The sequence below is a fragment of the Dermacentor silvarum genome, unplaced genomic scaffold (assembly GCF_013339745.2).
Source record: "Dermacentor silvarum isolate Dsil-2018 unplaced genomic scaffold, BIME_Dsil_1.4 Seq229, whole genome shotgun sequence".
NCBI classification, from domain to species: domain Eukaryota; kingdom Metazoa; phylum Arthropoda; class Arachnida; order Ixodida; family Ixodidae; genus Dermacentor; species Dermacentor silvarum.
This window is the reverse complement of record NW_023605899.1, coordinates 9,761-22,751: the sequence shown is the minus strand read 5'-3', so window position 1 is coordinate 22,751 and position 12,991 is coordinate 9,761. Positions and strand designations below refer to the sequence as shown.

Genomic DNA, 12,991 nt, shown 5'->3' with positions numbered 1-12,991 from the left:
GTAGTGCACGTGATAATCCGCTGAAGCTCTTACCTAAGCGGTCGTGGCAGGAGTGAGTGGTGGCAGTGTCCGAGGAGGTCACTTATGACTGATGGAGTGGTAGAACTCAGGAATGTCAGTAAATAGCGTAGATAGAGCACCAAAATAATAATGTGTGTGTTAAAGCTGTCACTCGCGCGTCGTCAGCGCGAAGGCAGAGACGTGAAATGACAGCAGGGTTTGGTCGTTCTCTACTTAAGCAGACACAGTCAAGGGAGCACAGACAAAACAGCTGCTTGTGTTGAAAATAAAGTAGCTTTATATCTGACGAGATACGAGTACATGAATGAAGCAAATAAATTCGAACTCGCGCGATATACACATAATATCGATCAATGATAAATACAAAAATACCGTAAGGAGACGTTAACAATTACATAGGCATTAGGATAGGTCATCAGAGTTCATGTACCTGGTTATGTTTAACAGTAACTGATTAAAGTTCAAAAATACAAAAGTTATGGCACACGTTAGTACACCGGCAGCGTTGACGAATCCCCGACGATTGGAAGCGACAAGTCGCGAAGAGTTCTGGCAAGTCTGGCGACGGAAGCAGTCACAACGCCCGGAACAAGCAATTTTTTTTAATTTTTTCTGATACTAACCCCTTTCGGCGCTTCCACGACTTGAATGTGCCGTTTTCCGTTTGGTTTCAAGTAGGGCCAGCTGCCGGCCCTATACAGGGGCCGTGGAGAACGTTTCCTTTGTTCGGTGGTTATTAAGTATGTTCCTTCAATTAAGAAAACTCTTGTTACTATCACGGCTTAATCAGCACGTTGCTGGTTTCAATAAATATTCCGTGAACGACTGTTTGTATTATTAAAAACAAGTAAAATAGCTAAAACAAATACCGAAAAATTCGGAAGGAACACCTACAGGCATATACAGGTATCTCGTCTAAACGCCCTCATTTTGGAGGACTCTCAAACAGCCATTTTTAGTAGTGACGCTTTTGAGAATAAGACGGTCTACAGTCTACAGCTTGAAGTCCAGCCGCCGTGGCTTCGTAGCCAATTCATCCAAAATCTCCTCCGGCGATAGAGAAATTTCTCGGTGAATATTTAGCAGAGCTAGACCATTTAGCCTCAGTGCCCCAGTTGTGTTCCGAAGGTACGTTTTCAGACGCCTGAGAGTTGAGAAAGACCTCACTTGTAGATGTCGTTACTGGGAGAGTGGCCATTATTTGAAGAAGCTTTTGGATCACAGGATAAATGGCAGCTGGGCAGGATTCAAGGGCTTCTATCGGACCCATTGGACTTTTGTTAAGTCGTTGAAGCTTCTTGTACCGGAGATGTAGTTCTCCCATAGCAGACGACGCAGAATCCCCGACATCAGAATGGTAGCACTCACAGAGAATGCGCAGTGCGTTCTCGTCGTCTCTGCTTGGCAACAGGCTTGGGGAAGAAGGCAAGATAACTTTGAATTGGGCAAGAATGTTCTTGTGCTTCACGAATCTCTCATCGATTTGCTCTGTGAAAGCTTCGAGGAATGGAATAAATACGCAACGACGGAAGTATTCTTCCGGAGTTGACGAAGTCACATTTGAGCGCGTCATTTGTCGGCCAACGACCCTCGGCATTTCAATGACCAAGCCAAGCTGCTCACAAGCTGACAAGATATGCTCAAACAGTTCCCGAAATACATCGTGAGCTCGGGATCGAAGGTTACGTGCAGTTGACAAAACGTCCTCAGCCAAGGTGACAGCGGTTGAAAGATCCATGTTTGCAGTTTGCAAATATTTGTTTAACGGCAAGCTCAAAGCGAAAATCTTTTCCGCCACAAGAAGAGAGACAAGAAATTCGCTTCTCTGCAAAGCGCTCAGTAGGATTTGAGCATTTGACGAGGATTCCCGATCATTCCCGTCGTCGGTAATGTCTTGGAGAGTAGACAAAATGGGGTGGAGAAGATTTACAAACACGTTGAGAGCATCGTGCCTCTGAACCCATCGGGTTGGACAAAACGACTTCTTCTTCTTCTTTATTGATACTGTTAACCCTCGCTTGAGGGTTGTTACAGGGAGGGAAAATAGTAGAACAAGCAAATTTAACATTTCGTAGCATCAGGTTGAGTGCCCACGATACAAATATCAATCGAGCATTCAAATTTGTGCACATCTGTCTGATCTACAACAGCATCAGGTAAGGCATTCCACATTTCAATTACATCCGGAAAAAAAGAATAACGAAAAACATCAATACGTGTGTTATAAGGCTTGACGGCTCTGCTGTGGTTAATTCTCTCGCTACGACTTGCAGAGAAGTGGGCGTATTTTTCCATTTTTATCTTGAATAGCCTTTGAAGCATCTGAAAAAAAATCTTAAGTCTGCCTTTTTTCCTTCGGGTTTCCAGCAACTCGAGCCCACACGAACGCAGAATTGTTGTTACCGAGTCCGTCCTTCGGTATCTTGAAGCAATAAAACGAGCAGCCATTCTCTGAATTCTTTCTAATTTGTCTATTAAGACTTTTTGGTGGGGGCTCCAGACAACACAAGCGTATTCTAAAGATGGACGTATGAGAGTTTTATAAGCCATTAATTTGGCATCCTTCGTTGCATGTTCCAGCTTTTTCTTCAGTGAATACAGTTTTTGTGAAGTCGTCGAGCACAGGTTATCGATATGTTTACGCCAGTCTAAATTATGTGAAATTGTGACTCCTAAATACTTGAATGTATCTACATTTCTTAGTTTGTTACTTGCGATGTTATAAAAGAATGGCACCACACTTTTTTGTTAGTAACATGTGTAAAAGTCGATTTGTTGTAATTGATTTCCATGTCCCATTTTTCACACCAAATGTGAAGGGAATGAAGGACCCGGTTTATTCTAATTTGGTCGTCAATGTGTGTTACTGTAGAATAAATTAAACAATCGTCAGCAAAAAGCTTCAATTCCACAGGAAACTCGACAATCTCTGTAATGTCATTAATATAAACCAAGAACAGCAACGGGGCCAAAACGGACCCCTGTGGGACACCAGAAAGCACTTCTAATGGTGAGGACAAGCACTCGTCCACACGTACAACCTGCCTGCGATTGTGTAGGTAAGCTTCAATCCATTTTAAAATATTATCATTTATTCCTGCCTTATGTAACTTGAAGAGTAATTTATTGTGTGAAACTTTGTCGAAGGCTTTCGCAAAGTCTACGCAGATGACGTCAATTTGCTTTTGGGCGTCTATAGCTGAAGTAAAATCATGAATAGTTTCTATGAGCTGGGTTACTGTAGACAGTCCCTTTCGGAAACCGTGTTGGTGCTGATAAAAAAAGTCGTTATTTTCAAGAAAAACGAGAATATGCTTACTTATGATATGCTCTAATACTTTACAACAGACGCTAGTCAGGGAAACTGGGCGGTAGTTGTTTATTAGCAATCGGTTACCGCTTTTAAAAACAGGAGTTATGACTGCGCAACGCCTGTCTTCTGGCAACGAGTGAGTTTGCAATGACTTCACAAAGATTATATTTAGGAAAAATGACTCCCATTCCGCGTATCGCTTTAGAAATTGGGTTGGTACTCCATCCGGCCCGCTAGCTTTCTTGGGATCTAAAAGTAGTAGTTGGTTAAACACGCCTGCTTGAGTGACGACAAGATCTTCCATCCCACATGAAAAGGAAGAAGGCAGACAGGCGTCTGCGCAATTGGTGCTAGGCGCTGAAAAAACTGGCTGGAAGAAATTATTAAAATGACTCGCAATTTTTGCTTTTTGCGTCACTGTTTCATTGTTAACTTGGATCTTGTTTATTTGTTCTTTTTTGTCATTTAGATAAAGCCAGAATTTTTGAGGTGATGTTTTCATAAAGGTATTGAGTGTTTGGTTAAATAACCGCTCTTTCGATTCCTTCAGAGCCGTTTTCAATGCCCTCCGCAATTTCGACACCTTATTAGAAATACCTTGCCTTTTGCGTAAGCGCTTCATTTTGCGCTTAATATGAATTATATGTCGATTAATCCAAGGGTTCCGTCGTTTTATATTTTTTAATCGAGTGGGGATGAAACTATCAACGCAATGTCTTATGATTTCCTTGAGGCGCTGCCATAGTTCGTCAACTGATTCACAATCGCAGACAAATTTGAACTGGTCAAATGACAATTCTAAAAAATCGAGAATAGATGTGTCATCTGCCCGACTATAGTCCTTAACTTGCACAGGTATAGACGGCTGGGGACGAGTGCTTGCGCTAGTCACTATACGCACAAGAACCATCTTATGATCTGATAGACCATCTTCCACAGACACTGTATAGTCACCTATTTTATTCGAAAGAAACACCAAGTCCAACAATGACCGAGATTCAGGCGTTACCCTCGTGTTTTCTTTCACGATTTGCTTTAGATTGTGCGAGATCATTATTTGAAGCAGCTTTTCGCTACTAGAAATTTCTACGTGCCCAGGTAGTAAACTGTCCCAGTTAATATTAGGTAGATTAAAACTGGCGACTCAATCTCCCACGCTGAAGGAGGAGAGCAGGAAGGCAGCGCGGGAGGGATGGGCTGCGGCTTCTACTCTGCCAGAAACTACGTACTTGTACTTTGTGCGGTTGCGGGGCGGTAGCGCGCACCGTATCTTGAAAACGATCTGCACGCGGCTCCCAGCTTTGTATGCGCTGTGCTTTCACAGCTCAGTTTCCATTGAAGCGATAGACCGCACGAACCTTCGCTCGCTGCTGCAGGCGCGCTTGCTCACGCCAGCGTTTTGACAATGGTTGCCTGCGGTTACCGAGTATGATCTATTCATGTTTTCCTGTGCGTGCTGACACCATTCTTGTTAATTCATTTAGTAAGCGAATGACGTGTCCACGTTTATGCAGCCGATAAAACTACTATACTTACTCCGTATAGCTCTCTACTAATTTGCTATCGGAAATGATGCTTCGCCTATCGGGCGAAACTGCGACCTTTTTTGTTTGGTTCTATTTTTCAGCATTTTACAGGGCACGTAACACTAAACTACTTCCAGTAACTTATCAAAAGTGGACCACAACGCCAAAGGACAATGGTTTTGAGCATACTGCGCGAATGTTGGGAAATACAATTTTAACTCTGCAGAAATAGCGTCGTAGTCTTCATGCTCATACAGGAATATTCTTCTTGGGATTACCTCAACCACATGGGTGCCTGATATGTTTGAGTCTATCACAATGGCGTTATGGTCAATTATTCCAGGGCTCACAAACGCTTTGGAAACATTGTTCGGGCCACTGCAAAAGACCAAATCCAAGATGGAATATTGTCATGTCGGACCTTTTACATATTGGGTAAAACCAAGAACACTCAAGAATTCACTAAACACCGAGTAGACGCTTGATCTTTTTGATCTACTTTCGACAGTCCAGTCGAAATCTGGCAAGTTAATTTCCCGCTCAGGAATGCCCTATCTGGAATGGTCTGTACCATTTCAGGATGCAATGATATCAGAGCGGCATCGTTTTCAATTGCTCTTGTTGATCTTATTACTATTTTTATAAACTGCAAACACATTGGAAAATAGCCCCTTAGATCCTGTTATCTCGAGATAAAGGTAACAATGCAACGCTCCCGGAAATCAGTGAAAAAAAAACTGAGAACCAAACATAACACACGTAGGTAATAACAGGCACACAAGCATACTAACCCGACAAAAAGAAGTCAGCAAAAAAATAAAGTTTTATATAATTACCAGGCCCATCTTCTACCTAGTGGTTCTCTTTAGCGTTCACTTGAGACCGGAATAATAGAATTGCATTTTAAGAACTGGATAATAGTGCTCTAAACTCAAGGAGTAATATTGTATCGGAGTTCTATTTTATGTATTTGCAATTTGCAGCACTTTGCACTTGTGACTAAATAATAACCAGAGAAATAATTTAGTCCTAGAGGAACGCGTTGAAATGTGCTAGGCTCCTCAGCGATCACAAGTCGGATTAGACGATGCTGTTTTTCACTATGAGACAAACAGATCTAAAGTCAAAATTGAAAAATAAAGAGAGAGAGAGAGAGAGAGAGAGAGAGAGGAAGTAAGTAAGAAAACACACGCACGACCTTCATCGCTTTTGTTTGCAGATTCGTTCAGGAAGGGAGGATTACTCAATGCGTTTCATATATGGCACCTGCTCTTTCACTCTAACAATTCCTCTTTCCAATCCTGTTACTCCGGTTATACATTATCCTTCGTTAGGGACCTTGGTGCCCTCAACCGCAGCAGCTGGGAGCACATTGCCAAATCGCTAGAATCTATAGTCCACGCTATCGCAACCTCACTGCAACCAGTGCAGACCCGCGCAATATCTGCGCGCGCAATCCGCGCTCCTCGTGTTATACGCATCACCGCCCTCGTCGTCGTCCTCGCAGAAAGGGCAGCCCGACCCCTCGGGCCAAATGGCACTCAGTCAAGGTGGTCACAGCAAACAAGAGTGGTGGGAGGAAAGGGAGGGCGCACTCAATAGCCGCGAATGCGTTCGCTCGTTGTCCAGGGACCACTCCTCCCCCCGTCCTGACACTGGCGCGTGTTCCTCGTGCCGGAAAGAAATGAGTAGTCGCGGCGGCAGACGTTTCGTCGAGCCGTGAAAGGGACGCTCGCATCGATGATGAGTGGCGCCTAATCAAATCGACCAAGTGCGCATATCGAGTGGCAGCTTACCGCTGCCCTCGCGAGGCTGCTCCGGAAGTCCGAAACCTCGCGGATGTTTTGCTTGGAGCATGACGATGAAGAACGACGGAAGCTTTCAACGGCAGGGCGGCGACGACAGCGCAGCCTCTAGCAGCAGCGCCGAGTGAGTGGGCAAAGAACTTACAGCTCTTAATCCGAACTACACAGAAGTTCACCGGTAGACGGTGACTCGGAATGATCAACGCTGACTGAACAAGGAACGTCTCTGAAGCCAAAGCTTCGACAAGTATAGGCTTGTCTTCGTCAAGGCGTGCTGTTTTCGCACTGACGAAGAGAAGTCCTCTTATCGAAACGTTCGTTCCGAAGACGTCCCTTGTTCGACAACTGTTGGACAACAGTTCAACAGCTCTTAACCATTACAGCCTAATATAGTGCCACGGGCAGATTGGGAGGCGCGCGCTCATGCGCTTGCTTTCCGCATATAGCTCGAACATGCACTTATTTCCCCTCGTGGAGCTTTAACCGCCTCGCTCATGCCGAGCGCTTTACGCACGCAAATGAATCTCCGCAGAGAAAGCAGAAATGGTTTCTTTATGCTAAGTACCATGCCGGTAACTAAGCAAGGTCATGGATGAACGAGGGAGCTTCACAGTCACAAATATAATGGACGTGGAAGACAGTATTAGGTAGTTAGATGACTATAGTTACAATTCTGGAGGTTTAGCAAAGGGAGAGACGCAGAAAAGATAGACATGACGGCTAAACCTTCGTATGCGCGGCTAACGCTTTACTCAGAAACAGGAAACCACAGGGAACAAAGTGGGAGAATAAATCTCACAGACTCTAGTTTCAGCTCACACGCTGCTTTCTGGTGAAGGAAATACTGTGGCCCAAAAGTAGCTTATAAGGAATTTTATCACCACAAGGATCTTAGTCTGCAATTCACTCTGTAACTCTATTGTTTCCTTTGGTCGATTAGTTAAAATGGATATCATAAACATCTATGCCGTCCGTCCACCTGTTTTCTTATAACACATGTAACGCACAACACATGTAACGCACAACACATGTATAGCATAACACATGTATAGTACAACACATGTAACGTGAGGGGTAACGGATATGCTAACAGTGAAAGAACATCTGATCAGTGTAATTACAGTCAATACTCATTACTTCCAAACACAATTAATTCGTGTTCTCATGGGGACTAAGTAGGAGCGTTGTATTTGAAAGAAAAGTGTAAAGGGTTCCTGGGAAGTCAGTGTATATATACTACAGCCAACTTCAATTTACCGAAAACCAATTTACGAAAATTTCAATTTCACGAAGTAAAGAAACTTTTGGATTGGAAACTTTTATTAATAGATCTGAGCTACAGATTTCCGTAATATCCGCCGTGTGCGTTAGACAGAGAACTACAACATGAAACTTTACGATTTTGTTGCGACGTCAGCATGACGTCACGTACTAGGTTCTCTTCTTCCCTTCTACTGAGCAGTAGATGCATTTGCACTTCGCAAAATTTTTGAAGTGCCTCATACTTATCCGAGCAGAATCACATGTGACTTGATCGATGCTGGTCCCGCACCTCTATTTCTTTCCGAGTTCAAGCGTAGAGTCTACATCTGTTGACGCAATAAAACTAGTAAAAAAATCCAAGATTATTAAATAATTTGTGTTGCTTCTGTATGTTTTAAATGATGCTAAGATACAAGAAATGTATTTAAACTAAATTTTGAACACTTAGATTTAAGTACAGCCTTAATTGAAGGGGTGATAAAATTTCGGATATAGTATAGGCGCGTCTTGCGCCGAGTAATAACTTGATTACTATGATAACCCGGTGAAAAATGGTCACTGGCTGAAACCAGAACAGTGTACGCGTTACAATATGACGAACTGGAAGACAAAGGTAGCTCGTGCTACTATCATCATCATCATCATCATCATCATCATCATCATCATCATCATCATCATCATCATCATCATGCAGCGCAGGAAACGAGGTGTGTTTGCCACGCAGGACTAACAGCACCATGACAACGAAAAGCAATTTCATTACGATACTGTCGATATCAGCTGCGTCTTGGCCTGACCTGAGGGAATCTCGAGCTTTCCCTAATGCTTATCTTTAAGACCCGTCGCGGTGGCTTAGTGGATATCATATTGCACTGTTAAGCACAAGGTCGGGGGTTCGGTTTCCCCGGCAGCGGCGTCCGCATTTTCTTTTTTCTTTTTTTTCGCCACATCTGTAGTCTCCAGACATTAGCGACTCTATACTCATATGATCTTGGCAGGTGCGTAAATTATGTGCACACAAATCTAATAATGCAAATAAGAAATATCGCTGCATTATCTTATGTTCCCGTTGGCCGCTAAACTTTCTCACTTCATTTTATATCGGTGATGGTAGCTATATGGGCTTGTTGGTATGGCATCTTCCAATTTGTTGTAGCGCAGGCAGAACGACAGGGACGCAGGCAGGTAGCTACATCAGGCAAACACACAGCATTTTATATCGTCCTGGTTACAACAGCAGCAGTTACAGTAACAAGCGCAAGTCTCCTGTTCATGCTTTTAGTTCTTAGCGCTCAGCGCGATCAATGGAACTTCAGATTTAAGTAATTAAAAAAATTATTCGAATATTCTTATTTTTTTTCTGCCTGCATTGTTGACCTCAAATACTGGGAATTAAATTCTCGACACACTATTGCTGGCTGTTGTTTGGTGAATCCCCATTGCATACTTCGAGTGCTGCTGTTACCTTTAGCTACTGAATGTATAGACTTACTTACAACATTCGTTCCCATTTCCTGCGGTGTTTTACAACATACACATGTCGCACACCTCTCTCCCCAGTCAAAATTACACACACTAGCAAAAATGGGCTGTTTATTTGCAGTCGCTTCTTTTCTTTTTCTTCCCCCCCCCCCCCCCCACCTTATTTTTTTTTTTTGACATCATTGTTCGCCTTGCATCTTTATTACTGAAAGAACCGTTCACGGGCGCTCTGCGCAAGATGCAAATGAGTCGCCATTGGGTCATCCGCTGTATCGACCTTATTCCTTGCATACCTCAAGTAGCAGAGCGAACATTAAGAAAAAAAGCAAATACTCATTTAAGCATCATTGTAGCTACGTACTCTCAACGGTTTCGATGTACAGCGGGGCTTCAGTGGACAGCACCGCGCGTTAAGTCCAGCTATAGGCCGCGGTTACGTATGCTCGTTGCAACACGGCATCGCAACATATAGCGCGAAAAGGGGTTCTTTAATTATTCATCGCCGTGCATAGTAAGGGGACGTCACTAGCGCTTATACATGGATGGCAAGATAAGCCTTCTCGTTTCAGATCCTATCACCCCTCCGTTTTATGGCTCGAAAACCTTCCGGGACACGGACGCGCGTAAAGGCACAAACAGCGTTCGAAGAAGGTTTTTATAACGTCAGCGTCGATACACACATAACCTATAGGTCTGACGTGCGCGCGCGTGCCTCTCTCTACCATTTCCTCGTCGCCGCACTTGAAAGAGCGCCCACCGGCGCATCGAGCGACGCATATATGCCAACCAACGCTACACGGCAGTCACGATCACGCCGCGACGCCTCGTTTACGCAGCCGCCTCTTCTCTGTTTTCTTTTTCCCTTTCAATGGCGGCCGCTATGCAGGAAGTTTGGATCTCAATCTATGCAAACCTCGCCTTCTCTCGCACCTTTTCCTTGCAGGCGTCCTCCTCCGATGCGGCGGCGGTGTTCTGCAACAGCCGCCGCGCGCTGTCCAGTACGTGCCCTGACCTTGACCGTGTTGTTGACGCTGCTGCACTTGGCCCTCCTGCTGCCCGAACAGGCAGCTGCTCAAGAGGAGGACATCGCGACGACGACGACGACGACGACGACGACGACGACGACGACAAAGAGACCGACTTTTTCCAAGCCTCGCGAGAAAGGGCTCGCCAAGCACATCTGCAAGGGCACGCAGAAGTTCACCAACACCATCAACCTGCTGCTGACGTTCGGAAAGAAAGTGTTGGAGGACCCGAGGCCGCTCAAGATCGGTCAGGAGCTGGGTCTGAACGTGACGCTCAACGGACTTGACTCGCTGTCGCTGCGTGGAACCCCGCAGACTTTCTGCAACGAGAGCGTCGCCGAAGCACTGCTACCGCTCAGGCTGTCGCCTTCGATCGTGCTGCACCGTAGGCGTTCCATCCTGTTTGGTTCCAACAGCGACAGGAACGTCTCCTACACGCTCAGCGGACTCGAGATGGACGTCGGCGTGCGAGTAAACAGGAACGACCCGAACCGGCACGTGGAGATCACGTCGTTGGATATCGTGTACGTGGACTCGGTCGAGATCGAGGTGAAAACGTTCGCGCCCATCTCGGGCCGGCCGGTCACCTTGTTCCTTGAGCGGCCACCCACGGCCGTTAAGCTAGCTATGCTGAGGCCCATCATTCAGGCCGGATTGCAGAGGATGATCGACAGCGGAGGCTTTAAGTTATCGTCGTAATAAAATGGTGGTTTTCTTCGTACTGTTATCGGTGCATATATAGCATCTTCAGCGCTCGTCTCAAGAACTCGTTCTTTCGTGTACCGTGTCGCAATACTTTCGATTGTTTCTGAAGTTAACTCGAAAGCGATTACTTGAAATATTCACCCCTTACATGACGTCAGATGTACGCGACAATGTATGGGGGTGGTTTAATCATTTTCTTACCGCCAGCTTTCGACAATATTGAGACTAATTTTATCGAGATCATCGTGTCATCAGGGACGACGGAAGGCAATCGTGAAGCGCGTTTCGAACACTGTGATTTGACTAAACATCTAGGATGCAGTATCAACATGCCAAGACTCCACTCGATCTTCATCTCTTTGTTCCCACAAAGAAAGCAAATCTTTATCATAACAAACATGAGCAGATGGTTAGCATGTCCATGTGCATGGAGATGCTGTCTTAAGCATCAAAGCGATGTATTTTTTTAATGTTCCCATTCATAATTTGTAAAATACCAATCAGTATCAGAATCAATTTGAAGGGTGAGTGTGTCCCTGAGCTGTTCTCGTTTCTCGGGAAGATATGTTGTAACAGAAGTGATAGTCAAGAATGTCGACCTGTGACCTTGTTAGAACACCAGCGCAAAGAAAAGACTTCATCGGAGCTCTTAAAGACTCAAGACAAGACCTTGATGAGCCCTAAGGGTATTTTCGTTTTTGCAACTGCCTACTTAATTTTCCATTAAGGCATACACGGACTGGCAGCACCCCAAAACGAAGGTTGAGCCAGCGCCGTTGGTGTGGAACTTCGCACGTTAGGCGGAGATCGACTATAGCTTGCAATCTTTCTCCTTCCCCTTTTCCTCTTATTTACCCCCGCATTCCTGTTCCAATATATAGGTACTTCACACACTTGCTCTCGAATAAACATTCATCATCATCATCATCATCATCATCATCATCATCATCATCATCATCATCATCCAAACTTCTCTATCCTCGCCATTGGCTCGAGCACCGCCCCGCAGTTGTTACACCGGCGTAATCGACGACTTGGATAAAAAGGTGAAATGATGAAACTAAAGAAAATACGCATGAAAATTGATGTGAATCTTTTGCAGAGCTGGGGCCCGGGCAGGCAAAATTTTCGTTACATCGCCTGCGCCCATGAACCAGGGATATGCGGGTATGAGCCAGGGACAAGAAAGAAAGAAAGAAAGAAAGAAAGAAAGAAAGAAAGAAAGAAGGAAGGAAGGAAGGAAGGAAGGAAGGAAGGAAGGAAGGAAGGAAGGAAAGGAGGAAGGAAGGAATGAAGGAAGGAAGGAAGGAAGGAAGAAGGAAGGAAGGAAGGAAGGAAGGAAGGAAGGAAGGAAGGAAGGAAGGAAGGAAGGAAGGAAGGAAGGAAGGAAGGAAGGAAGGAAGGGAAGGAAGGAAGGAAGGAAGGAAGGAAGGAAGGAAGGAAGGAAGGAAGAAAGGAAGGAAGGAAGGAAGGAAGGAAGGAAGGAAGGAAGGAAGGAAGGAAGGAAGGAAGGAAGGAAGGAAGGAAACAGTGATTTTGGTTTTCGTGAAGTAACACTTGAAATAAAATGTATAGTGGGCAAATTGTCGGTTAATAAGGCATCCGGACTTGACAGTATTCAGGTTAGCTAGGATCCTGTAAAACAATATTGATGTCTTATGCATACCCTTTTGTCACGTTTTTAATCATGTGATAAGTAGTAATTCTTACCCAACTATACTGAAAGTTTCAAATGTTATCCCTGTGTACAAAACTGGCGATCCGAACCATCCGAGTAGTTATAGACCAATTTCAATCCTTAGTGTAGTTAACACACTATTTAAAAAACTCATTGTACTAAAGTTAAATGCA

The 12,991-nt window shown here is 44.6% G+C and overlaps 1 protein-coding gene across 1 annotated transcript; it reads left to right on the top strand.

Annotated features, from left to right (window-relative positions):
* The first annotated feature begins 6,481 nt into the window (after window positions 1-6,481).
* Window positions 6,482-11,148, top strand: LOC119434760 (uncharacterized). Its single transcript, XM_037701833.2, has 2 exons — window positions 6,482-6,789; window positions 10,354-11,148. Exons 1-2 carry the CDS (start codon window positions 6,716-6,718, stop codon window positions 11,132-11,134), a joined length of 855 nt encoding a protein of 284 aa, XP_037557761.1. The 5' UTR covers window positions 6,482-6,715; the 3' UTR covers window positions 11,135-11,148.
* The last annotated feature ends 1,843 nt before the right edge of the window (window positions 11,149-12,991 follow it).

What these genes read in the sequence shown, in the direction of transcription:
- LOC119434760 (XM_037701833.2), top strand. Translation starts at nt 6,716, where the DNA reads ATGACGATGAAGAACGACGGAAGCTTTCAACGGCAGGGCGGCGACGAC. An exon ending in GCCTCTAGCAGCAGCGCCGA is followed by an intron (nt 6,790 to 10,353) that starts GTGAGTGGGCAA and finishes TTTTCCTTGCAG; the next exon opens with GCGTCCTCCTCCGATGCGGC.